Source organism: Cupressus sempervirens, chromosome 5 (assembly GCF_028749045.1).
Source record: "Cupressus sempervirens isolate cs-2001-9-10 chromosome 5, ASM2874904v1, whole genome shotgun sequence".
NCBI classification, from domain to species: Eukaryota; Viridiplantae; Streptophyta; class Pinopsida; order Cupressales; family Cupressaceae; genus Cupressus; species Cupressus sempervirens.
The window spans coordinates 486,550,268-486,577,598 of NC_143122.1; the positions used below are offsets into that span (position 1 = coordinate 486,550,268).

The 27,331-nt window shown below is 35.5% G+C and overlaps 1 protein-coding gene across 6 annotated transcripts in view; it reads left to right on the forward strand.

Annotated features, from left to right (window-relative positions):
• HAG1 (histone acetyltransferase of the GNAT family 1) overlaps nucleotides 1–27,331 on the forward strand; it is a 181,530-nt gene that overhangs the window by 91,474 nt on the left and 62,725 nt on the right. For all 6 annotated transcript variants that reach the window (XM_089831454.1, XM_089831450.1, XM_089831451.1 and 3 more), the window contains exons 5-7: nucleotides 21,335–21,503; nucleotides 23,492–23,535; nucleotides 23,870–23,969. In XM_089831454.1, coding sequence (XP_089687580.1) covers nucleotides 21,335–21,503; nucleotides 23,492–23,535; nucleotides 23,870–23,969 — 313 coding nt within the window. The remainder of the gene's footprint in view (nucleotides 1–21,334; nucleotides 21,504–23,491; nucleotides 23,536–23,869; nucleotides 23,970–27,331) is intronic.

The following is a 27,331-nucleotide window of genomic DNA, read 5'->3' on the forward strand; positions in this document are numbered from 1 at the left end:
GAACGATATGTGTTAGGAGGAATATTATATGATTCAAATTACTTTTTGCCACGAACGTCCGTGTGCCAAGCCAAAGGAAAGAATATCATAAATACGCATGCATAGATTTTTATGTGCACGTCTCATAAGGGCACATGGGTAAGGATTTTACGTTTCTTTTCATTCACATCTAATGGTTCCTTGTTCTTGGTGCAGGTTTATGGGACACGCATTTGGAAGGGAGTAGCATATACAAATACGAAGGAAGGCGCTTGCAAACAAATCCATTACATTCATGATGATGTCGGCCTAGAGGTATTGTCAGGATGATTGATATCCAAGTTTCGCATATAGACGCCATGCAGGTTCAAAGTGTGGAGATAATGATTTATCGTCTTCATCATTTCACTACTTCATACTCTCGAGCATCAAAAGGGACACTTTCCATCTGAAATCACGGTTTCACACACATGTATGCTAAAGAAAAAGGCTCGAGGGATTCTTGAATATTCAGATATTTGGGCAAACTATTTAAACCAAGTTTTATAATTGCTAAAAATATAAGACAATATAATCGCTAATCTGCTAGTTATATTTACTCAGGAATTAAAATTTTAAGATTGGTTAGTTATTAGTATTGAAGAGGTGCAACGTTTGAAAAGGCAACTGATGCCCTTTGGTCATCTATAAATATAAGATGTAAAATCATACAATTCATATTCATATTGATATATAATTTTTACGTGTTCAATATACATGCGCGTCTGATATATTATATTCTTTCATTGGCAAATGAATGAATTTTTGAACTAAGCTCATGAATTCCGAATCATTGAGTAAATATATTTATATGTGATTCTAGAGTCAAACTTCATTGGATGGGTCATCCGTAACGAGTGTCTGCAGTGCAATTTTATTTCCGGCATGATCAGTAAGAAATATTTATTTTATTTTATTTCCATGAAGCTTTAGAGTTAAAATATTATATAGTTTTGTCCTTTATAATTGTTATTTTTAATTTTATAAACAATTTATATGATGGATAAGTGGACATGAACAATTATAGCATTTTAAAATCGAACATCATAGCTATTGAGAAATATTTAATTGTTTTTGAATCTATGTCTCGACTATCTCCGAACCACAAGAGTTAAAATACATTCTAGACTATTTTAAAATTGCATCCATATATTTGATCTATCATATCTTGATTACTAAATTGTTTATAATTGATGTGTGTAGAAGTTTATAAAGTTGTACGTTTTAAACTTATAATACTGACTCTATCACCCTTCGGCATTGGTCTTTATATTTTTCATAATTCGCAATCCATACGCTGGTAATTATTTCATATCTTTCCTTTGAAGAATTAATATATTCATTTGTTGCAATCATCTTTAATAATTATTTTTATTAAAAACATTCATATGTTCGTTTATTATTCTCATTTCATAATCTGCAAGTTAAAAGCTTTCTATAATTCTTGCCATTTTGGAAGCTTTCGTTATATTTGTTTTCTAACCAATCTGCTATAAGGATCTTGGATCTAAGTTTTTTTGCCCAAGATCAGGTACACCCGCCTTGGCGTTGCAGAGCCAGAAGTGCAAGGAACTTGGATTGTATCATTCAGTTCTGTCAAGTTGGCCATAACCGGTTGGATATCCCAGCATCGAGTTGGCAAGACATGTAGGATTCCAATGTGCGGTTTTGGGAACCGATAGATTGGCAACTCTATTGGGGACAGTTGCAAAACAATCCCTAAGAGTTTCTGATTTTAGACCAATAAGAGTTAAAGTTTATTTGATTTGTAAAGTATTTTGATATATTTGTAATCTTAATAAGCTTTTACATTGATTGAAGTGCATTTGATTTAAGGGTTTTTTACAATTTTGTTTCGTAAGTTCTAATTTGCTATGAGAAGATTTGATCTTGTAGAAGCATTGTATATCTTTACTTCAAGCCTTTGCTACAGTTTTAATCTTTGATAAGGTGTACTCTTCTAGTGAGAAGAACTCAGATTCTTGAAGACGATTTATTTCATCCATTTGGAGGTGGTGACTCTATTGTGTTTTGATTGGTACTTCAACAAACTAAGTGCCCGAATCATTGATGACTTTGCTGAGGGAGAAAAGTCAAAAGAAAATGCTATACAGTTTTTTCAAATGCACTGATCATTTTAGAGAAAACTTTTTATTCCAGATGGCATCAGGCCATTGGATTTCAGCAATTTTAATTATGAACCAAGCAAGTTATCCCCAAAACTTTCACAACTAGTATCAAAGTTCCATGGAGAATGGGATGAATCAGCAATTCGACATTTGAATGTGTTTTATACATTCATAAAAGACTATGAGGTTTGTGCAGAGGATTAGTGGATGAAGCTATTTGCTAGGACCTTGAAGAACAATGCCAGACAAGCATAGGAGTCACTACCCACACAGTGTATCTCATCTTGGAGTGAGTTTGAGCGGTGGTTCTTATTTGAGTTTCATGATGCAAGCACAAAAGATTACATGTGTTATAAACCGCATGAAGACAAAAGCTGAAATATGAAAGAGGATCTTAATATGTCTCCACTTGATGCCTTTTTTAATATAGAAAGATATGAAGGTGAGACTTCAGCACATTTGTTTTTGAGGATGATAAACGCTTGTCATGAGATTCCATCAAACCTCAAGCCTCCTTATAAAGGACAAATCTTGATCATCATTTTTATCTCTCTGCCTTGAAAAAACATGAATAGGAAAAACTTTATTTATCATTGAAATATAATATATAATTTAAATTACAAGCCACCCTTTAGCATCCTTATTCCTCCATACAAGACTTTGATATTTTATTTTTTTATTGCTTCCTTTTAAATTTTTTTTTCTTGTTCTTATTATCTATATCTTCTCCATCTTAAAGATGCAACATTTCAAATGGAAAAGATGTTCTTTTTGAAAACTGAATTGCACCTTTTCAAGTTTAATTTTAACATTAATTAACCTATCACTGCCAGCACATAATATTGACCTCCTTTATTTGATCAAACAATGCCATTGTATTTCTTTGCATATAATTGCCATTTTCATTTATCAATCTTGTTATAAAGTCTTGGTCATATGTATTTGAAGAATAAATCTGGAACCGCCATACTTACAACCACAAATATTAGAGTATCGATACTTCACCAAATTTGATCGCTAGCAATAGTAAATGATTGCAGATTGCTGAGAAATTAAAGTGCGTGCTGTAGAGATGTTATCGTTAATGTATATCACCATATTTTACAACAGAGGTTGTAGTTTATAGTTTCTTCATTAACAGATTCCTTTGCACGAACAATGCACCATTTCTGACTCACTTTTATATTGCATATGCATCTATTCGTATGTATCTCTGTGTCATCGAACTTATGACAATCTGAACTACTAAGTTGGTTTGTGCACTTCATGCCATAGAAAGATGCACAATTGTAAATTTTCTTCACCACCTATAGGTATATTAGATCATCTGTACTAACGCTCCGTGCTGGATATTTATTTCGCATGGCTTCAATATCATGTTTTCGTAAGAGACTCTTTATTGTTGCTGCCTTATCGTTTCATCAGTAAACATGCTAACCGTGCTCTCAATTTACCGTAAATATACTGCAACTTTATCAACAATATTGCTGCTGTTGTATGACATTGCTCTGTCAAACATGTCAATACAATCCTTCAATATGTTCATCAAATACTTGGATTTCCATGCTTATTGAATAACACATGTAATATTCCGTTAAAGGTGACATGGAATCGTATGTCTTTAGGAAGAGCAACCTGACTCTTGTTGATATATCTTTCTTACGAGGATCAATCAATATGCTATGATTTCTATCATCTTCACACCGCTTTCTTTATTTAGTTTTGATATCAGTATTTGTCGTTAGATACCCCTTAGGGAAAGTTAACTTCTATTGCTGCTACAAAACACATGTTCATGTGTCTCTTCTTCCTCCTCATAATAGATATGCCTTCTCTGTCATATATCTTTAATATATCTCATTCTTTGTGTATTGCAATTTCATGGTTGTCAGCAATCATCATTAATGGAAAAGTCATCCCATGTCAATCGCTTGCTCATATAGCTTTATGAAGTCGTATGTTCACCAATCATTACCTATATGATTGCTTTAGTTCCAAGTGCTGCTGTACAGATATTTTATATGCTACCATTTCGCTAAACATTACCCAATCATGTTATGTGCTGCTAGCACTGTATTTGCTGTAGTATATTTGCTGATGTATATTCTTGTAACCTTTCTTTACATATTTATTGGGGTGAATGTCATCAAATCAATGACAATACTATCAAGTCTTCAACATTATTATTCAAAAGGAGGCCCGATTTTGCAAATTAGGGCTTTTATCACGGAGGAATAGAGAGGATCTGGACTATACAATCTGTATGATTGGTAGGTGCCGATACTCTCAAGTTCTCTATACAATTGTTGATAGCACTGTTTAGGGGAAAAAGGGAGACCTTTTAATAGGAATGTATATCTCCACTTTATGCCACTAGACCATTCAAATATTTATGTAAGAGAAATATCCAAATAGGATTCCTCTTTATAACCCAAATTAGATTAGCTAGGATCCAAAGGAGAAAGGGTGTCAATAACAAATTCGAATTATAAAGGAGAATGCAATACAAGGAAATATACTCTTTGGCCCTTATAGGATAATGTGTATTCAAAATTGAACCAATTGTTTAAATAATGTAGATCTAGATGCTATGTGTATACAATCGGCCCAATTAAGATGTAAATCTAGGTAGAGATATGAAAGGAAATAAAATATGAAAGACTAACCTTGAAATATGTAGAAGATGTTTTTAAGCTCCGGAAGTCGCAGATCCAAGCCTGTTTCTGAATATCCGAATGTGGAGCCTTGAATGAAATGACGAAAGGAACAAAACCTAGAAATCGTCATCTAAAAAAATAGAATAGATCTTGTTGACCTAGAAGGACCGATTCCTCCAGAGTTGATGTAGTCCCAAGGCATTGTAGCAAAGTTGAACCAACTTCTCCAAGAAGCTCCCGAGCAATTATTTCTAGATTTGCATGCGAAGTTTTTCTATCCTTCTCCTACACACAAAAAATGAAGGGTTTTTGTTGTTTGTTGGGTGAGAGCTTGCTTTGGTCAAGCCCTAGATTGAGGAATCGACCTTGAATTGAAATGTAATTGATAAAGGAATGCTAGCATGTAGTAGATTTGAATAATATCAAATGAGAGATACAATTACCTTCAAAGATGCAATTGCATTAGGTATGTGATCAAGTATGTAAGTTCAATAGCCTTGACTCAAAGAAACCAAAAAGGAAATCAAAGAAGCCAAAACCTCATGAATAGGAATGTATATGACATGCCATGCATGAATAAGAGAAGAGCTTGAATGGATTGGAATAATAGATCCCCTTAAAGCCAAATTCCACTATCACTTTGAAGGAAAAAGCTTGATGCAAGTAGGAGATGCTTTACTTGAATGCTTCAAGAAGAACACCTTGATTACTTGCTTGCTTGTGAATGTCTTGAGAATGCACGATGTGAAAATGAAGGCCCCAAGCAAGTCAAATTGTGATATTGCTATCAGGATTTAACTGTGAGATTTTGAGTCAAACTCATTGACCCATGTTTCATGAGTAGTGATTCAACATGAATCCATCTCTCATGAGAATAAATGGGACACTTAGCACTCCGTAGTTAAGCAGGCTTTAGGCTCGAGTAGTACTAAGATGGGTGACTTCTCGTGAAGTCCTGGTGCTTCACCCCTGTGAGCATCACCTAGATCCAATGAGTGCTAAGTGTTCCATTTTTTCTCATGAGAGATGGATTCATGTTGAATCACCACTCATGAAACATGGATCAATGAGTTTGACTCAAAATCCCATATTTAAATCCTGATAGCAATATCACAATTTGACTTGCTGTGGAAATTATCTCCTACTTATCAATTGATGAGCTTAAGGGGCTTTCTAATGAATGGTTCATAAGGCACAACACTTGGTGAAGATTTTGCAAATAGGGTTGCAAGCTTTGGGTTTAACCATGGAGGAAACTCTGTAGTTAAGCGTGCTCAGGTTGGAGTAGTACTGGGATGGGTGACCTCCTAGGAAGTCTCGGTGCTTCACCCCTATCAGCATCACCTAGATCCAATGAGTGCTAAGTGTTCTATTTATTTTAATGAGAGATGGATTCATGTTGAATCACTACTCATGAAACATGGGTCAATGAGTTTGACTCAAAATCACATAGTTAAATCTTGATAGCAATATCACAACTCCTTCCTTGCGAAGCTCTTGAAAGGGGCATGTGATGTGTGGTGATTGCAAGTAAACATCTGCCCATCTCTAGCATCGCTCACTACTCCCTTAATCTAGGTAATGTTCCCCATGTCCCTTAGTGCATTGCTCATGGCATGCACACAACATGGAGTCCAACAAATATGTTTGTAAGTTGTCTCAACAAGTCTCCCTACAACTCTATACACAGGTGCTACATCTGTCACTACTTGGACCACATTTTGTGGCCCATCCTCCTCAATAGTATCCTAGATTATATTAAACTAAAAATCAACATCCATTTGATGCCTCGAACAATCAATAGCCCTAAGAAAAAATGGCCCCTTTGTGCATGTAATGATGATATTGATGAGTGGATGGTTCTTAATGTTCGTCCACCCATCCATGATGATGTTGCAACCGTAGTCCTCCCAAACATGCCTCAAGTTCTCCTTCTCTAAAGCAATCTTGGCATACTCTTTATCCAAGATTGTAGTCTGCAATTTGTGCTCACCTAGTAGCACAAATGATGGTCTTGCTCCCATTGCCACCAGCTGTATCATCTCCTTATAATGAGACCGTGTCACATGAAGAGGTATGCCATTGGAAAAAAAAATCTACCAATGGCTTCCTCTATCTCCTCTCTCAGGCAGGTATTAAATAAATAAGTAGTGGGGTTACATTCGGATGATACCTTTCTTTTCCTCTTGCTTGATTGTGCTTTAGGCATAGCACTAGATGTAGACGGATCTGAGGCTGCCCTCCAAATGATGTAGCAATATGTCTCTGCTGTAATTTACCCTAGGACTAGGATTAGAAAAACGTGGCTGGTCCTACTCATAAGCCTGGTGAAGACTGTGAACCTATTGCTTACCAGTCAAGATGGTAGGTACCTCAACTCTTGAGTCATCTGGAACACCCCAAAGCTTGGTGATCTCAATTTTGTAATGCAATTTTTTTTGTTTTTATGAAGAACTTGCATGCAACCACACCTTTTCCTACCCAAAGGAGGAAATGTGCTTTTACTCTAGTGATGCTACCAAACCATTCTATCCCACAAATGTTGCATTTCCACTTTTTTGTACCACCACCTGTAGCTGTTCATGCAGTTATCCTTGTTGCAAACTGTGCAAGAGGAGATTTAGGGTCATAATTACCCAGCCCACTTTGCCAAATGAGTGGAGGGACGATTTGTAGTTGGTGGACTGGGTGGCCAATTATTTTTTGATTGTGAATTTGTTTTCTCATTCTCTTCATCATGTTCACCCTTAGGGTTATAATCTTCTTGGCTGCTATCACTATGAGAATGGGCCTCTCCATCCATCTCGTCATTATTGTGTTTTGACCCACTTGAGTCATGACCTTGGGAGCTCATTTTGTCACTGCATTTCACAAAATGAGAAAAAAAATTGAAATATATACATGCTTTCAGCCTATGCCCTTATTTAAAATCACAATTTTTTTTGTTAAAATTTAAGCAACAAAAAATTGGAAATGAAACAAGGAACATCTACTCAAATCTAGAAATGAAATTCAACTAAGAACTAAAAGCTACAAACCAGAAACAAAAACCATTGATCTTGACTTGAAAAATCAGAAAATAAAATTAAAAAACCATGAAAAACCCTACCTTTTGCTTCAAAAATCTCATGAACAAGCTGAAATATCTTCCTTCTCCTCTTCTTGCTTCTTGTTACTCTTCTTTGCCTCAGTCTTTTTACTCAAATAATCACCTTTCAATGAGCTTTTCACTCTTCTTCTTGCTGCTGTTGCAAAAATTGGAAAACCATGAAATAAATAGAAATGAGAAAACCTAGAGATTTAACGGGATTTCAACTTCTAATTGGGCCCCACATACCCTAGGGTTAGCAAACAGTAAAACAAAATATATTAAAATATTTTTTTGGCACATTTTTTTGTCACAAAATAAGGGACGGTCAACTGTCCCAAGCAGGGTCGAGGGATGTGTTCCCATTCCCCTATCCCCAATAGGGACGCGAGGATGTTCCCTTGCCCACAACGCAATGGTGTTGCCGTTGGGGACACAAAAACCTCGTCCCCCCGTCCTGGGTGCAACAATAAAAAATGGTGGGGATGCGTTCCCATGTTACCATGGGTTACACCCTCAAGGCAATGTATTCATGAATTGCGGATGGATCGAATAATGTGGTTGAGGCAGTGCTCTCCTTGAAAGGATCAGATTGGCAATCTCTCTAGGCATTGATTGAGTTCACATTGATGGGGATTCATAGTTAATAACTTCTTCCCTCATTTTTAAGTAGGTGGTTAGCCGGGAGCTTCATTATGTGCTTGGGGAGGTTTGGAAACTTCTTGCTCAATTGAATGATTTTAAAATTTCACATTGTTATAGGGAGGCTAATGGTGTGGTGGATTGATTGGCCAACGTGGGTGATGGGTTAGATTAGGGATCTTGTGTTCTAGATTCTTCCCAAATTAGAGTAGTAAGCCAGGGATTGGATTTTTTCTGAATCCTTATTATCTGAACTAAGCTGCTAGTTATAAGTAGAAAGGTTGTGGCTAGGGAGTGAGGGATTCTTGTTCGGTCAAACTCAAAGAGTTTCAAAGGAGATTTTGCATTATAATTAATCTTAGACAGTCTAAACAAGAACATAGCTGAATTTGAAATTGGATCGTGAGCTTTTCTGCCTGGGGCAGTGGAAATGGAACTGTAAGGAAGCAAGGTTTGATCAATATGTGTAGGGGAGGGGTGTGTTTGGTGCATAGCATATGCAAATTTTATAGTTATCCAAGGGCGGAACTTGATGGAGCGCTAGTTTTTGCAAAATAGGGCCTTCATTTGAGAAATAATATTGGAGATCTACGTCTCATCCTTTGATCATAATAAAGACTATTGTTCTTAAACAAAAGCATGGAATCATGGATAATGAGACAACTAGGACAAGCACATATGGCTGTGGACTAAATAGAACTACAATCCGAATGTTCATCAAACTATACTAGTACAACAACGATGCTTCACGAGGGTGATACATGGGATTTTGTATTCAGAAATATATTTGAAAGAGCCTCATTGGATAAGCAATGAATATCATATACACATTATTAATAATATACCACATTGAATGAGACATTAGTTTAACAATTATGAATGACAATTATATTACTATTGAAATAATGTTGCTTTCCATATTCACATGAAAAATAGGAAAAATAATATTAAACCATTGACATAAGATGGAAATAATAATAACTTTACTCTTCATGTTCGATTATAATGGTGCCTGTTATAATTACACATATTTGTATGTCTATGTACACATATACATATATACACATAATATCCTAAATATACGTATTTTGTGTATGTCATATTTGAATATATGCATACATACATATATACGTATGTACATGTACGAATGTATGTAACGTGCGCACCCTTGTACTAGAACATGTCTAATATGCAAGAAGGATTGACCCGTTCCTTAAAGGTAACAATTGTTCTTAGTTCATTCATTTTATTATCTTATTAAGTGTGTTGACCCAATTAGCTCATGGTGGTCACTCGGTATATCCTTGCTTGCCTAGCTCTTTTCCTTGGCCATGGTGTTTAGGACTCATACTTATGGTTCATTGGTAGGTTGGTGCCCCCCATACCCAATTCCCTCTTTTGCAACGCTTCCCCCCCTTCGTCACATTCCTGCAAAAAGAATTTATCATGGTAGTAACATATTTCCAAATCATTTAATCAAAATTAAATAATCATTTTAGGTAAACCATTTTCCATTCATATAATATCATAATGAAAACTAATATTTCTAATTCTCATGAATCACAACGATTAACCAACTGTTTCGTTTCAGATGAAACCATAATGAACAACTACCACTTCATTTTCACACGGAATCAAAATGAATAACAAATCTTAACCGACCAACTCCATTTTGCTTGAAGTCTCAACGGCTATAATGAACATTTTTAATTAAGCAAAAATAGGGATATAACAATCAGTATATATTGAAGATGGTAATATAAGCAAAAAGCATACACATTTATATCAATCGGTATGTACAGCCACTTATATGCATCTAGTGACTAAATAGAGATTGTATTGCACATGAATAAACATACACCGGAAATATGATAAAAATGATGTTATTATAAGGCATACATGTCATCATTAAAAAGGGGACAAGCTGGAATGGACACACATAACAAAAGTGGTCAGACTGAACTTTCGCACTACTGTATATGTGCTACCGTTAAACTTCTAACATCTATATTCATACTAGTCTGGGTGTGCAGACTGCAAATTACTCTTCTCTCTTAGAATACCATTCTAAAAGCACTTAAATACATTACACTTGGCTAAAGAATGAGTGGTGATCCTTGGCAATGATTTTTGTTATGCACTAACTATAACTATTGAGTTATGTTGGTTAACCATTAGTCATCTCCTTTGAGTGCCGATTTCTAGAAGGTAGCGTGGGCTGACCTAGAGAGGGTCATGTCCCTTTAGGGGACATGCCCTTTGGTTATGGCATAATAGGTGGGTGTGATTGAAGTTTAAGGACACACAACACATAGAAGTCTGCTTCCTAATCAATACTGCCCTAAGACGACATGTAGGAATTATAAGCATTTCCAGAATTATATTTCTCCATTCAAACAAGACTGTTTGTTGAAGATTATTTACAGCAGATTAAGAAAGCGAAAATCTAAGTTTGATTCACTTCAGAATTTGTAGAAACTTTACATGGTATCAGAGCTCCGGTAGTCAAACCTAGGCTCTTTAAATTAAATAATCAGACTTGATATATATGTTGCATCATTCTCCTATCTTCATGATATACACAATCATACCCGAGGACAAGTTTGATGAGAAAGAACACTTTGATGCTTGAAAATTCAGAATCATGACGATTCTTGAAGAAAATGATGTAAAACAATTTGTTGATTCAGCATCTAGACAACCTACTATTGAACTTCATAAATCTATCTGGAGTAAAGGAAACAGGAAAGCCATTAAGATCATATTAGATGGAGTGAAAAATGATATGGTACCCATGCTAATGAAACATCAAACAACATTTGATATGTTGAATGCATTATTGAATGCATATGAGGTTAACAATGCAACTAGATTTCTTGCACTAAAAAGGCAACTAAATCACATACAAATAAAGAAGGGAGAATCGATGAATTCTTACTTCCTAAAGGTTGCTACCTAAGAGATGAACTTGCAAGTATAGGAACCATGATTAATGACACAGAACTAACACTGATAGCTATAGATGGATTACCAGATTCATGGTAAACATTTGCACAAGGAGTAAGTGCCAGAGATAATCTTCCTGACTTCAATAGACTAAGGGATATTGTCTTCAGGAAGAACCTATAAAAATTAAGAAAGGAGAAAAATTGAAAACAGAAGATGAAGAACTTCATGTTCTTATTACAAATTCCTATAAAGGCAAGAAGAAGCATTTCAAGAAGAAAAGGGCTAATCAAAAGAATGACAAACTTAAGAAAGATCTATCCAAAATCAAATGCTTTAGATGCAAAAAGTTTGGACACTACAGATTTGTAATGTCCTAAATTAAGAGATGGAATAAATAATGATAATTATCTAATATTAGTTAAATATTTTATAAGCTAATATAATTAATTATAATTATTTAATATTAGTTAATAAATCAAAAACAAATATTAAATCATTAAATATAAGAGTAGTTTGGAGGAAGTTGTATTACGGGAATTTCTTCCCTAATAAAGGCATTGCCAAGAAGGTGGAAGGTATGATTTTGAGAATGGAATTGGAGAAGTTTGATTGTTAAGGTGGTGAATAAATTATTCCTTTCGTCGAATCCTTCTCACCTAGTGGAATCAGAGAGTGAGCATGACTATATCAATATTTATTGTCAAAGTTATGGACAAAATTGCACAAGTTTGGTTAAATTCCAGATCTAGTGAACATGTGCATCTTTCTCTATATTGCAATATTTCCATTCTCAGTTCTGTGGTAAATAGATGAGTCAAATATAAATATGGATATCAAAAATTCAATTAGAATAATATTTCCTATATATACATTGAAATCTTTTTGAATTAAATAAATTATATGAGATCAAAATTTGCAAAGATATCTGGTTTAATTGTTAGATCCAACTGGAAATTTACATTCTTAGTAAGTCTAAGAAATGGGGATTTTACAATGGTATCAGAGCTTTCTGTCCTGCCAGCTTGTGGGTACAAACACATATGCCAAAAGAGGAAAAAAACAAAAAACGATAAAGACTGAATTTATTGAAGATTGGATTGAAGGAGCAATTGGAAGATTGTGAATGTAGGAAATTGAATAGAGATTGAAGACTTTATTCTCCTTTCGTCAATACTTCATTGGCCTAGTGGTGTCGGAATCAGTAACGACAACTTCAAGCAGACGTCTAAAATCAATTTCAAGATTGTAAGGAGAAACTTGACACAAATCCATTTGTTATAATAATTACTGGCCTAGTGGAATTTGTTTGAAGTTTCAAAGAGAAACACCAAAGGCCATTGGGATGTAATTTTATGAGTAGATACATTTGATAGGGGGCTGGTCGGTGTCAAAATTGCATCGTCATATTCTGTGACAAAAGATTTAGAACTAGACAAAGACACGAAGGCCATCTTGTTTCTTCTGGTAGATAAGACAGTTCAAAAGTAACAAAAGGTTTTGTCCGTTCCTATTTAGTGGAATTCGATGTTCCAATTCCATCCAATGTTCAAGTATTTACTCTTTTACATCTTTATATCTTATATTGCAATACATCTTTTCATAACTAGCATTTAAAGTACCATATGTATATATACACCCCCTCCTATCCCTCGCTACCGTCCCCCCACCATCCCCCCACTGTCCCCAAATCAAGGCCCTGATGTCCCCCTATCTCGGAAACTTGTCCCTCCGTTCGGCCGTCCCACTGTCCCTAGGGTGGTGTAATTATGATATAATGTAAAAAAAAAGAGTCCAAACTTAAATATAAAACTAAAAGTAAAACTAAATCATTAAACAATTAAATAATAAATACTAAATGTTAAATTGTAAGAAATTCACCTCAATGATTTCTTTAGCAGGTTTCCAAAACCGAGCCTCATCAAAAATGCAATTCGCCACATCTATCCCTGTAGTGGTTTTAGCATAGGAAGATGTAGTTCACTTCCGCCCAACAAACATGCTCCTCAATTTTGCCCTTGATGTCAACAATGACTGTAGTGTGATAAAATTTGAGGCAAACCTTGTGATGCATGGACAAGCTAACTCCCTGCCTCCTGTGTAGTCCCTTATTGTGCTAACGATAAATGCATGATTGTAGATAAACTTGCATATATTTTTGACCCTTTTTATGCATGATTTGACCCACTCAGCTTGCCAAATTTCTCCAACACGAGGTCAAGGCAATGTGCTACACAATGAGACCAACATATGGTGGGATGCCTCTCCATCAAAAGTTTACCTACAAGTTTAAATTAATTAAAAATTTAAACATGTTAGGAAACTTAGAATTAGAAAAGTTCCTATAAATTTAGTTTCAAAACTTGAAAAGTTAAAAGTTTACTTGTAGCAACATAACTTGCTGCATTATTTGTCACCACTTGCACCACATTTATTCCCCCACCTTTGCTATGACTTCCTTAATAACCTCACATAATTATGTGACATTTTTGATATGAGTGGAAGCATTGATAGATTTGAGGAACATGGTACATCTCAGATAACAATGAATTATCATGGATCATCAACAAACTAGCAATCAACAAATCAAAATTTAAATTATTCAATCACGATTCACAATTCACAATGCATGTAGGAAAGTAGAATGATCAATCACCTGCACAGGAATCAAGAAAATTAATGAGTGTTCTATTCCTCCTATCTGTGCAACCCTTTTTGGTCCACTCCTTTTGGTGGTCCTCAAGCTCAACCTTCATATCCTCTACTATTTCATCTATAAGAGGTATCCACTCAACTCAACCTTTGTTGGGCTTTAAACCTCGAACCACAAATAACAACTACATCTATCATGTTTTGCCAATAAGGAGCCCTGTCACAAATAGATTATGATTAGAAATTTAGATGACAAATCATTATGTAAAGTGAATCTATGATTAAACAAGTAGATATAATTAACATTTAACTTTAAACTTAAAGAAAACAAATAAAAAAGAATCAATTACGTGGCTGCAATTACCAAAATTTGCAAATTTCTTTTCTAACAGCATCATGAATCTCCTTGTTCAAACCTACGCCCTCAAGCGTGGCTTGTGCACTAGGAGTAGGACAGGTCACAAAGTAGCCATCTAATCTATTTTTCCGCACTCTAAGCTGAATTATGCTGGACTCTATCTCAGTATAAGAACGACTAGCACTAGCATGAGCATTAGCACTTAGACGGAAAGGAGGCCTGGAAGAACCCTCTCCAACAGAACCTATGGATGCAGATGTAGATGTGGATGTAGATGCGGTTGTGAGAGCATGGGGCCAATAGCCCTTAACCCTTTAAGTTGCCTTTTCTTATTTAATTTCTCTTGTTCATATTTTTCTAATGCCACTAAACAAGTGCATTTCGCCTCAACAGTTTGTTGAGTGCAAATTGTAATATCATGTCCATGGATGGCAGCAATGTGGTATTTGAATCTATAAATGCCACCAGAATTTATATCTTTACAAAACATACATGTTGTTTGAAATTTTGTTCTTCCAGGAAAGTCTTTGGTATATTTCCAACATTCATCTTTTTTACCCAATGTGGAAAATGAAAATTAAAGCTGTTGGACTAAGAAAATGTTAGAGTAATTATTTGTTCTAACTTATTAATTAAATCACTTTGATTTAATTAATTAAGTTGCCTATTACTCTAGTTTGCTTAAGCTATCTTGTAGGTGCATATAATTAATATTTTATTAATTATATTGTGCAACCCTAGCTTTTTTAGGCTTTAGTTTCCTTTTTCAGGTTTCGTGATTCCTTTATAAGGATTCACCTCTTTGTATTTTATTATTCACTTATTGGATTATATGAGATATTGCTCTTTGCATGTCCATAAGATGAATCTGGCTTTTTGGCCTCCATGATTTTTTCTTGCTTCTATTCTTTGCTTCATCCATGTGATAGGGTTATGCATGCAAGTGTTCTTGGGAGATTAGTTTTTCACCTATTCTAACATGGTATCAGAGCTAGCTTGCTGCTCTCTGTTCGTGGTTTGTTGAAGCTTTCAGAAGCTGCGTTTTTCGGAGCAGTGGGAGGCTGTACGGACAACTTTTAAAATTTTTTTTTTGGGGCACTTTGGGCTCAAACGGATGCTTCCATTAGATTCGGAAGGCTGTTTGCAGTCAGAATCCATATAAAATTTGTCCATTTTGGACACCGTTGGTCTGGGAGGCAAATTTTTTTTTGTCTGACAGGGCCGTACGGCCCCCTGCATGCAATACGAGGCGTCAAAAATCAAAAAAATTGCAAAAAAAAACATTTTGCGGCAGTTTTAGCCGCGGCGGTTAATTAACCGCATCGGAGCCGCTAGCGGTCACCGCTGACGGCCACTGCTAGCGGTTACCGCTGGCGGCCCGCAGCGGCCACCGCCGTAGCTCCTCCCCGTGGCGGCCCTCCACCCTCCCGCCGCCCGGCCGCCGCACCGCCGGTGGTGGAGATTTTTATAATGTTTTTTTGTTTTTTATTATTTTTTTATTAAAAAAAAATAATTTTTCATGCATTTTCAGAGGCCCTGGTGGTTTTTTCTCCGTAACTTGAGCATACGGACGTATTTTTTTGATCCGAAAAATGCGCCAGAAAGCTGGTTCCGAGACGGAGATGCTGGTACAGGTGTTTTTGGGTTTTGATGCAGTTTGGTTGCCTGTTTTGGCAGTCAAAGCCGGATGTTCTATTTTGCACTTCGGGAGGCGTATCTTGAGCTTCCGATCTCCGATTTTGGACTTCTTTATATCGTTGGAAAGCTCTTTCTGTGCTCTTTCCAGTGATGCTGGTTGTTGTTCCAGATTCTGTTCCAAGCACATCCTATTCAATCTTTTGCGTTTTAGCATTCTGGTGGATATCCTGTTTGTTTCAAGTCCGGAGATCGATTTTGTTGCTTCAGTTGCTTCGTTTTGGGCTTTACCTTCTGTTGTTTCAGCCTTATGTTTTTTCTGATCATTGTTGATATTCATTGTAAGCATCTTTATGCAACGCACTGAGATAAAGTGCCACTCTTGCATTTCGGGATCCTTTTCATCATTGTGATTCGTTGTACTCGCACTATTTTATAAAGTGCCATGGGGGGGGATAGTTGTTTGCCGCTTATAGGCCCTCTTTCTCTATTTTCTCATGCAGTGTCGATGACACGTGCCTTTATTGGTGTTTGTACCTCACTCTCGATGTGTTTAGCTCCTGTGTTGTAGGAGATTTTTGGCCCATCTTTTCATCTGCCTGTCACCTCACCTGCCTTAAGGGGAGGTTATATTGCTGTTCTATGCTTCTTTGGTTGATGGTTCGTGCCTTCTATTTCCATGGAGGTTCCTTTGGTTGATGGTTCGTGCCTTCTATTTCCATGGAGGTTCTATAGATCAGCATTTTGACAGAGTTTTGCAGTTCTTCATGCTTTAATGATTCTCTTCTGATCTCTTTGTTCCTTCTTCTGAAACATTCTTTGCTATCTCTTTTTGGAATAGGGTTTTTCCCATGTGGTTTTCTCTATTTCTCCACTTTATAGAGATTTTGTTGTGATTGGGTACCTGATCAGGCCTTGTTGCCGGGACCCAATTCTTCTTTCATAGCTGTGCTAGGTTAGCTTCCTCCCAAGCTTCGCTTAAGGGGGGGTGTTAGAGTAATTATTTGTTCTAACTTGTTAATTAAATTACTTTGATTTAATTAATTAAGTTGCCTATTACTCTAGTTTGCTTAAGCTATCTTGTAGGTGCATATAATTAATATTTTATTAATTATATTGTGCAACCCTAGCTTTTTTAGGCTTTAGTTTCCCTTTTCGGGTTTCGTGATTCCTTTATAAGGATTCACCTCTTTGTATTTTATCATTCACTTATTGGATTATATGAGATATTGCTCTTTGCATGTCCATAAGATGGATTTGGCTTTTTGGCCTCCATGATTTTTTCTTGCTTCTGTTCTTTGCTTCATCCATGTGACAGGGTTATGCATGCAAGTGTTCTTGGGAGATTAGTTTTTCACTTATTCTAACAGAAAATTTAGTTAAAACCTGAAAGTTTCAATCTAATAAACAAAACAACAAAGCCTACTTTCCAATTTAGTAGAACTAAAAAAATTCAAGACTTGCAAATGAAAACTAAATAAATTTAACAAAAAATGAATAATACACTAACATACAAGAAAAATTCAACACTTACCTCTTGCAAATGAGTTGAGTGTTGCCATTGACTCCTCAATGCTCCGAATGCAATCTTATGGCCTCCCCAAATGGATTTTTGATCTCTTTGGTGCTCTTCCTTCTTGCTGGTTGCAAACTTGTGGTTTTTCTTTTCTCTTCTTCTCTCTCAGTTTTCCTCTCTTCTACTCATGTTAAACAATTAGAAGGCCCTTTAGGGTTAAAACAAAGAGGAAAGACAAAATAACATTAAAAAAGATGTGTTTTTTATTAAAATTTGACTTGACGTTTTATCAAGGCGTGCGGATTGATTTTTTGTGATTCATGCAAGCGATTTTGGCAATGTTTTGGATGAATTGCTGAATCGGCGATTCATGGCAATGAAATCACCGATTTGGTTCAATGATTCAAAAAACACTGAGAAGCCCAAATCGAATTGCGAAACCGGCATTCAGGCGATTCTTATTACTATGGTTGTAATTGAAGCACATAATTATTGTACTCATTTTCAAAATTAATGCAAGAGCCATGTTTTTCTTATTCATCTTGAAAATCAAGGTATTTTGTTTAGATTTATCCCCTGCGATTATTGATTTTGAAATTAATTGCTACTAATGGTGAAGAGGTTGATTTCAATAAAAGTCTTTATCAAAATTTGCATATGAAATATTGTCTATGTGAAATTTGTCTAATTGGTTTTCTTGAAGAAATTAAATTAAGTTAGACTAGGGGTTGTGTTGCCAATTGAAACTTTAGTCTATAAAGTAGTGGATTGTATAACACTAACTCTTAGGGTTGTATATAACGATCTGGAGGAATTTTGACTCTATTTACTCAAGGATGGATAAAGGACCAGTTTGCAATTTATTTTGTGAAAGTGGGTTGATGTCTGAGGCCTTTAATTCAATATTTTGCCATATCCATAGCTCATAAATACTATTGCTTTCATTTAAATAATATTCATTTCACAAGTAAATGTCTCAAAGCATTTATATAATTTTGCCAACTTACAAATTTACATAGTTTAAATTTGCTATGGAAAAGCTTTGATCCACATGATTAGGGTTTAAGGTGAAGGTCTACCCCCCAGGTCTAGCGAAGCCTAAATTGCAAGGGAATTGAATCAGGAGGTAATTCCCATTTGTTGGCCAAGATTGATTGAGTAATCCTATTAGAGAATTGACAAAACTATTGGATTTCCAATCTGTGGGAAGAACTAAATTGAACATAAACTAATTTGGGTTTTGCCTGTGGCTTTGGTGCAATTTAGGGGTCTCTATACTTCATTGATGTTTCCTTTTTGTTGATTTGACAAGTCTAAAAATTATGCTTTCTTTGCCTAGGTGAATAGAGGCTGTTTGAATCGATGCCTTAGTGGGCTGTTGGTATCACATGATTCCAGTGATATTGGGTGTATGAGTATTGTTGGTTACTTGGTTCCATCGTCTATGTATAGCATGGATTAACTCATAGAAAGAAAGTCACTGCGGGAATGGGCTTTTGCTGCTGCTATGTTTTTCCCTATTTCACAAAGAGGTTGGCCACTTTGAAAGTTCATAGGGTTGCATTTAGTTCCAGCGGGTATCTTTGATATTTGTGGCACGAAATTTTGGTCTTTAAGCATTAGGAGGGAACAATTTTGGACGGGATATTTGCTTCCATAGCAGGGGATCGAAGAAAATGCTTTGATTAATTTTTGGCAGGAACCTTCCATTTTTTTCAGCAGTGTATGGATGTGCTTTTCTTTTTATGGCTTTGTTCCAACATACATTTAATGTAGTGTTACTAGGAGACGCATCTCTAAGACTTTAAAAAGGGTGGGATACTTCATGATGGGGTCTCCGAAAGTCTCCGTGTCTCCAAACCAAAAAAATGGAGTCTCCCGCGCATCTCTGCCTTAAAAACAAACTTAAAGCATAGTATTATCATCATACTAGATACTAGATAGATTCTGATTTTTTGTTTACAATTCAATTTTTTGTTTGAATATCAGCAATTTAGCATCAAACTATATATTTTTGAATTCCAAATTTCAATGTGTTATGAATCTAATGATAATCTCAGCCATTATTAATCTGATACGATGATGATCATATGCAATATTGAGAAATCAGCTATGACAACGAGATATGAAATGGGTTTTTTGAAATGTGCAATCCTCTAATTTTGAATGTTAATTTTTATAACTTTTCAATGTTTATTATTCTTGTTTTCAAAGCACTATGTTATGAATCTATGGTATTTCTTAGGAATTTTAAAACTATATTTAAAAAAATTGATGTTTCCAAAAGTACCCCCGTCTCTTGCTTGAAAAATAGCCCTATCGGTACCAAAGACCTCCAAGTCTCCCTGTCTCCTGCTAACCTTGATTTTATGTGACCATTCCTTATATGCAGGGTCCCAGAGCATTTTTTGTGAAAGGTGATCCTTCCTATAGTATAAGCCCTCACTTTTTTTTTTTTGCTTTCTTAGTTCGGGGTTGAACTATATTAAGTGTGTAGTCCAGTTTTCCATAATTATATTGCGGGTGGCCAGTAGGGGTTTATTGTCCATCAGTTATTGATTGATCTTTCCTTAACTATTGACAGAGGTTTTATTTGTACTATCTTTTCAATTTTAATCAAGCAAGAATTGGAGGTTTTCTTACTGGTTCTTTCCTCCATGAGCTCTTGAACCAGATTATGATTAATATTAATATATGGTTGCTTGCCACTTTTTCTTTAATTTTTTCACTATCTCTTTGGATGGAAGCGCAATGCCAAATAAGATAGATTTTAACTTTTTAAGTCTTGATAATTAAAATTGAATGATCCTTGATACTTGTGATGTACACAATGAAAATTATACTTAACAATGTATTCATCTATATGCATCAGCATGGTTGAATTTGGTGTAAATACTATTTCTATACAGTGAGGTTATATAATTTATTTGCAAGGTGTTACAAGAAAAAGCTGCTTCCCTTTGACTCAAGCACACCACTCCATGGCTCTCTGCAAATTTGCAACTAGTTGCACCTTCTATGCATGTCCTGATGAGTGCTCGTTTGTATTTGTGCCCTAAAAGTATAATAAAATATTTTTCCATTTCATAGGTATTGAGGGTTTCACAAGTTGGGGTGAGATTGGTTAAGATTTCAAATGCAATTTCTAATGCAAAACAAAATGTTGAAAATTTCAGTCGATTTTTTAAAAAGACCAGAATTTTTGGGGACGAAAATTGTCTGCAGGAAAGAGTTGCCTAACAACATTATAATCAGGTTTTTGGGAGATTTCTGCTTCTCTGAATAGCTAATGTTTTTTAGGAGCTGTAATGCATTATTTAATTTGTCAGTAATTAACAGATCGGAGCAGGTTTACAGTTTTGGACATATTAAATTATCTGTGTTTCTAAAAATATCTTCTCTATTCTGATGGTTGGTTTATTTTAGCCATGGCCAAATTTGTATACATAATTTCTTTTTGCACTCTATCTTAGTAACATCTAATTAAAAGTACCTTAAAAGTAGCTTATATAATAAAGTATCTTGTTCTGTGGTACATTCTAGTCTCTTAATGCGATAACTCTCCGTTTACCCTGTACGGTAAACATCAGGTACCTAAGCTTTATTGGCTATTTATTCAGTCATATGCTGTTCATTCGATCATTGAGGAAAAATAACCGTCTTTTTTGTGTGTGTGTGGCTTTCTTCAAACAGTCAGAAATTCGGAGAAATAGCTTTCTGTGCTATCACTGCGGATGAACAAGTGAAAGGTTATGGGACAAGGCTAATGAACCATTTGAAACAACATGCACGTGATGAGGATGGTCTCACTTATTTTTTAACATATGCTGATAATAATGCTGTTGGCTACTTCATTAAACAGGTGCCCTGTTCTATTTCCCTTATCTGGTATGATACTTGATGAATGTTTTATGTTATTTTTAGCTTTTCAATAAAGGGTAGTATATATAAAAAGAAAAGAACTTTGTACATTGACCCAATACCTCATTAACAGAGGAATTGAAGAAGAGGTAAAGCTGTGTACATCAAAACAGCACAACATATTTAACTAAAATAGATAAGGAACTGACAAAGCACAACAAGAACAAAATCATTTCAAACGCAATCACAATCTTCTATAGGCCTTGCCCCTTACCTCATTTCTTGGAAAAAAAGCAGGTTTATTGCCGATTGATCAATCACAAAAGTATAATAAGCATCCATGATATAATACAATTTACATTGAGGTCTGAGTCTCTTACAACAAAAAGTATGCTTGTTACTAGACATCTTCAAGGCATATGATGGAGTTGATTGGAGGTTTCTCATGAAAGTACATGGAAAATTTAGGTTTCACAAATTATTGCGGGGATCTGTTTTTGACTGCATATCTTCTCACTTTTCCATCCTTCTCAGTGGTAGCCCAGAGGGATATTTTTGAACATCCAGGCCTTAGGCATGTAGATCATCACCATGCCTCTGGATCATAATGATTGGAAGCCCTTCACCGGATATGCTTGTCTAGGGGAAACATTTGGTGGATGGGAGTCATGCCTGCAGATGGAATGGATGCTGTCACCCATCTACAGTTTGTTGATGACATAATCCTTTTTAGGGAGGCAAGTTTTCTAGAGGCCAAGAACATCAAGTCCATACTCTTTACTTATGCAAAGGCATCTGTTTAGCAAATAAATGAGGTGAAATCAGAAGTATTCTTCTTTAATCCTCCAGTATGTACAGAAAATAGAGTAGCCATGGCCTTCGGTTTCACAATTTGAAAGCTTCTAGTCAAGTACCTGGGACTGAGAGTGATAGTATGGGTACCAGTTAGCCAGATACATTCAAGCTCTAAAGATCTTTATATTTTTATGGAGTCTCTACATACAGATAATTTTCAGTGAGTGAAGCCTGGGTATGCTGGAAGTGGAAACCATACATCAGAGATGTGATTAACAGACCTAGCTTTTTGTCCGGAATTGTGCTATGTTTGATCATTTATTATATCTTTGGCAGAATAGTTTGTTATTTTTTGAGAACAAAGCTGATTCTAGCAAACATTATTAAAGAAAATTTATAGGTTATTAAGCGATAGAGGGTTTTGGCTGAGATTATCGTCACACACAGAGCTTATTAATTTCAGATGTTTGGATTGAAGAAATAATCTTGAATTTAGGATAATTTATGGATGCTTATTATATGAAGGATTCACTAGGGCTGCACTTTTCATGGAGGATATGGTTCATACCTATTCCAACAGAATGTTATACTGACAATGTTCTTCAATGTAGGGGCCTCTAGACTGAATCACCACTGTCTAATAAAGAATATGTGTTGTTATCTATCTGCAATCAAGTAGTTTTTTGTTGGGAATTTTGTACTGGATTGGAGAGAATCTATTTTACTATTTTGGGGGTGATTAAGATATATGGCTCCAAGCTCTGCCCATTTCTAGAGACCAATCTTCTTGTTTCTGGATGTTTTCTTAATTGCGGGTCTTTTTATTTATATTTACATTTTTACCTAAGGCGGTTCTCAGGACATAATGATATCTTGTATATGTTGTTATCTTGATTTGTAACAAATGCCTTTTCTAGTACAGTATCACAGATCTCAATCATAGAGTCTTTGGTTGCATGAACATCTTTACTTTCCTTGTCTGTGAATTAAAAATTTAAATTGACAACCTTCATTCATCTTATGCAATGTGAGCTCTTCAGTTTTTCCTTGAGATGATGACCTAATATTATTTAAAATTAATTTTTTCCTTGAGATGATGACCTACTTTTATATAAAATTACTAAACTAAAACTAAGATAGATATGTTTACTCACATGTGTGGCAATATCTTCACAACAATGACTTTCTGTGCAGGGTTTTACAAAGGAGATTTATTTGGAGAAAGAGATATGGAAAGGGTATCCTTCTCAAACACAATATTGATTTGATTTTAACTATGCATTCCTTGCAGCCACGGACCTCATTTATGGAATAAAAATCCATAGACACTGTCTACACAGGACTATTTGAAACTTAAAAAATCAATATTTTTGAAAAGTTCCATTGTAATTTTATGAAGATATTCAAAAATCAATTTGGATCCCTGTAATCCTTATTGTAATGAACTTTTCAGCTCAATGTGGTCCCCTTCCTTTTCTGATATTATTTAGTGAGATACTATTAATATTTCATCTTGTTTTCATTGCAGTGCATTGTTCTTGATCGGTAATACATCTTATGAATATGATTCAGGTACATTAAGGACTATGATGGAGGCCTCCTCATGGAGTGCAAACTTGACTCTAAATTACCTTACACAGATCTACCAGCTATGATTCGCCGTCAACGACAGGTAAAACCTAGAGCAATTTTGTTGTAACAAAAGTCCCTTTGGTGGAACATTATCCATGTTGATCTTAAGTTGGACAGGCTTTTGTAGCATTTTCTTGTTTCTATGAACAGCTTATTTCAGTTCCTTTGGAAGTCGATAAGAAAGTTTATTTCATGTCCTAGAGTGTAAGTAGTGAGGTTTGTTCTGATGACAGCGACATTACCTTTCAAAAGGATTACACAAAAATTGCTACTCATGATAAGAGATTAAAAGGATTTGTAAACAAATACAATCCTAAGAAGGAAATTGTAAGGCAATATGCAGAGATGGTTGTAGGAGCTATCATTAAAAATGGATAAAACTACAGAAGTTGGTGTGCTGTTGCTATGCTGAACCTTAGGTCAGACTGCAGCCATTTTAACAAGAATTCAACTTTGAGAAATGAATAAGGCATTTAATATAGCAATTGCTTTTTATTTCCATCAACAAGTTAGAAGCTTAGTGGCATGCAATTTTGTGAAATACATGCTAACATATATAATATCCATTACAATGTTGAAGACACAACAGGACTGAGAGGGGAGCAGGGGGAGGGGTAAATCAGTCCAAACCTTAATAGCAATTTCAATTCAAGTCTTGATAAATTTCAGATCATCTTAAGCAATTACCACATGCAAATCAATAAAGCAGAAAAATAGGATCAACACAAGAACACTAGATTTATGTGGAAAATTCAAAGATGAGAAAAACCACTACCACGACTTGCACATCTAGGGCTCTCTGCCTCAGGGATAAATACAAAATACTAGTACAATTGAAATTCAGTCTCAGGAGACAAGATACAAAAAGATCTGATAGAAAACTCACTATCATCCAGCAGCATGGATCTCAGAATAGATTTAGGAAGAACCTCCTGAACATAAATTAGCAACAATTGATCATTTGAACTTATATCTTTTAGGCTCAAACTTCTGATCTGCAACACATTGTCTTTGAATATAGTTCTTTTAGGCTTACACTTCTGATATGACACACTGTCTCTGAATATATCTCTTAGGCTCAGATTTCTTATTGGCAACACACAATTCTTTCCTTTTTCATTCTCATTCCACAACCCCATACATGCACCTCTGCCCTTGAACTGCATTCCTTAAATATAAGAGAGATCATTAAAAGCTTTACTACAGGTTGGCCTCTACCAAGATAAACATTATTACATAAAATAGGGCATCCATACTCAAGATACGATGAAGGGGTCCACGCCAAGAGATAAAGAAGACCTAAATATATCTCAATGCACTCTTCTAAGCTAGATCCAGTGGTCTGCAGTTGCACATTAGCCAACTCCATTGTCAAACTGCAACATGTCAATAGGCAATTGAAGCTTGTAGAACCAGTCAGCCAAGAACATCTTCCGAACCACTTTTGAAGCCCGTGGATTTTCACGCACCAAGGTGAGAACCAAATTAACATTCCATTTGTAAGTGCAAAGTATATCTGAACCAAAAGAATGATCCCAAATGAGGTAGCATGTCCAAATACATAGAAACATAACATAACTAAACACATTGAATATAGAACATTAAAGCTACTTGCAAACCATCAATATCACCAGAAACCATATTGTTTGAGTAAGCATGATCATCATTCATTGATACTGTAAAGTTTCTGCAAATTCTATGACTGAATATAAACTAGATTTGATATTCTTCCTCTCCTTTGCTTTTGCTGAGAATAACTTCAAAGTATTGCCTTCAATTGAATTAGAGATATGATTCAGAATTCTGTCTTTTAATTCTGCAATTTGAATGTGGGGAGTATTGACTAAGGAGCAGACTTGTCTTTTTTCTTGTGTGCTCTTAGACTTCAACCTTACCCTCTATAAATAAAGAAATCAAGGGACATGTCCTTAAAAACAACATGTCTCTTCCAAAATCCATTTATGCCTCACCTCTAGAAGTTGGCAACTTTCCTAGGATTAAATGAGTTTAACACAAACATAAACTAAGTAGTTTAAATTAGTCTTAAACTATTACACAAGGATAGATGCCGATGTCTTAAGGAGAACAAGGCAAGGATTTAAATCAATATTTATCCATGCTATATCAGATCAAATCGATCTGTTATCAGATTAGTATGGTTACAAGTTACAGAATTTAACACTCCCTCTTAACTTGATAATCATACTAAGAGATATCATATCTAGCAACGTCAATAAAGATGAACAAGCAAGAATTGATACTCTATATCTATCTGAATCCTTTTAGCATGTGGTATCATAGAACACATGATGCAATGTCATATTACTAAATCTGTAATATGACAAATCACTGCTACTAGTGATAACAGTATTGCAAAGAATCAAAGTAACGTTAATCGGAATCGGATCGGAATTGGCAAGGCCGAATCGAATTGTAAATCGGCAATGAATCGGCGATGAATCGGCAAATTTGAAAAAATCCTTTAATTTTAAAGATTTTAACAATTTAAAACTTATTTCATGCACCCTTTATTGAATATAACTTAAACACACTATAACATCATCAAATAGAAGTTAAAACTTAACATACATAAACATGGAAGTTTGGAACATAAAATCCATCACATACGTAACTATGTTATCTAAAATGTAAATTGTAGGCTAGCTGAAGTAAATAGAAATCAAATGATCATAATGATTTAAATCATAGAATGTATGTAAGATGATCCATAAGACATCAAATCATAAATGTATGTAAGAATCTAAGATGAAGATCCATGAAAGTTTGAAACATATGTTTATCAATGATTCAATATCAATATTTGTAAACAAAATATAAAAACAAGGCTCCGGCTCAAGCCTCAGGCTCATAGTCATCATCATCCTCAACATCATCCTTAAGCTCGGCTGCAGCCTCAGCCTCAGCCTCCGAGTATCCAGTTTGCCTAGTAGAAAGGCGTCTAATGTAGGTCCTAGAGGACTGTCGAGCCATATCTCCCGCATGTAAGATGGGCTCACAAACGTTGCTAGGGCCTGTGTCTGTGCGTGCACGTGTGCGTCTACCAATGCCTGAAGAACGTGCTCTAGTTGCCTCAGCCTCTATATCCACCCGGTCAACCCACGCACGGTCTTCCTTAGTGAAGACTGGATCCACAACCTCTGTGAGCCACTTTGATTCTGGATCAATCTCCTCCAGAATGATCGGAGAGGAGTTAGTGCCCAAAATCTGTTTGATTCTAAGGTGGAGGTTGTAATGAACAAAGACAAGATCATTCAACCTCTGCACTGTCAACCTGTTTCTCCTCTTCGAATGGATGTGCTCGAACATGGACCAACTGTGCTCACATCTAGAAGCGCTGCTTGGCTGACTTAGAATACGGATGACAATTTTTTGAAGTTTTGG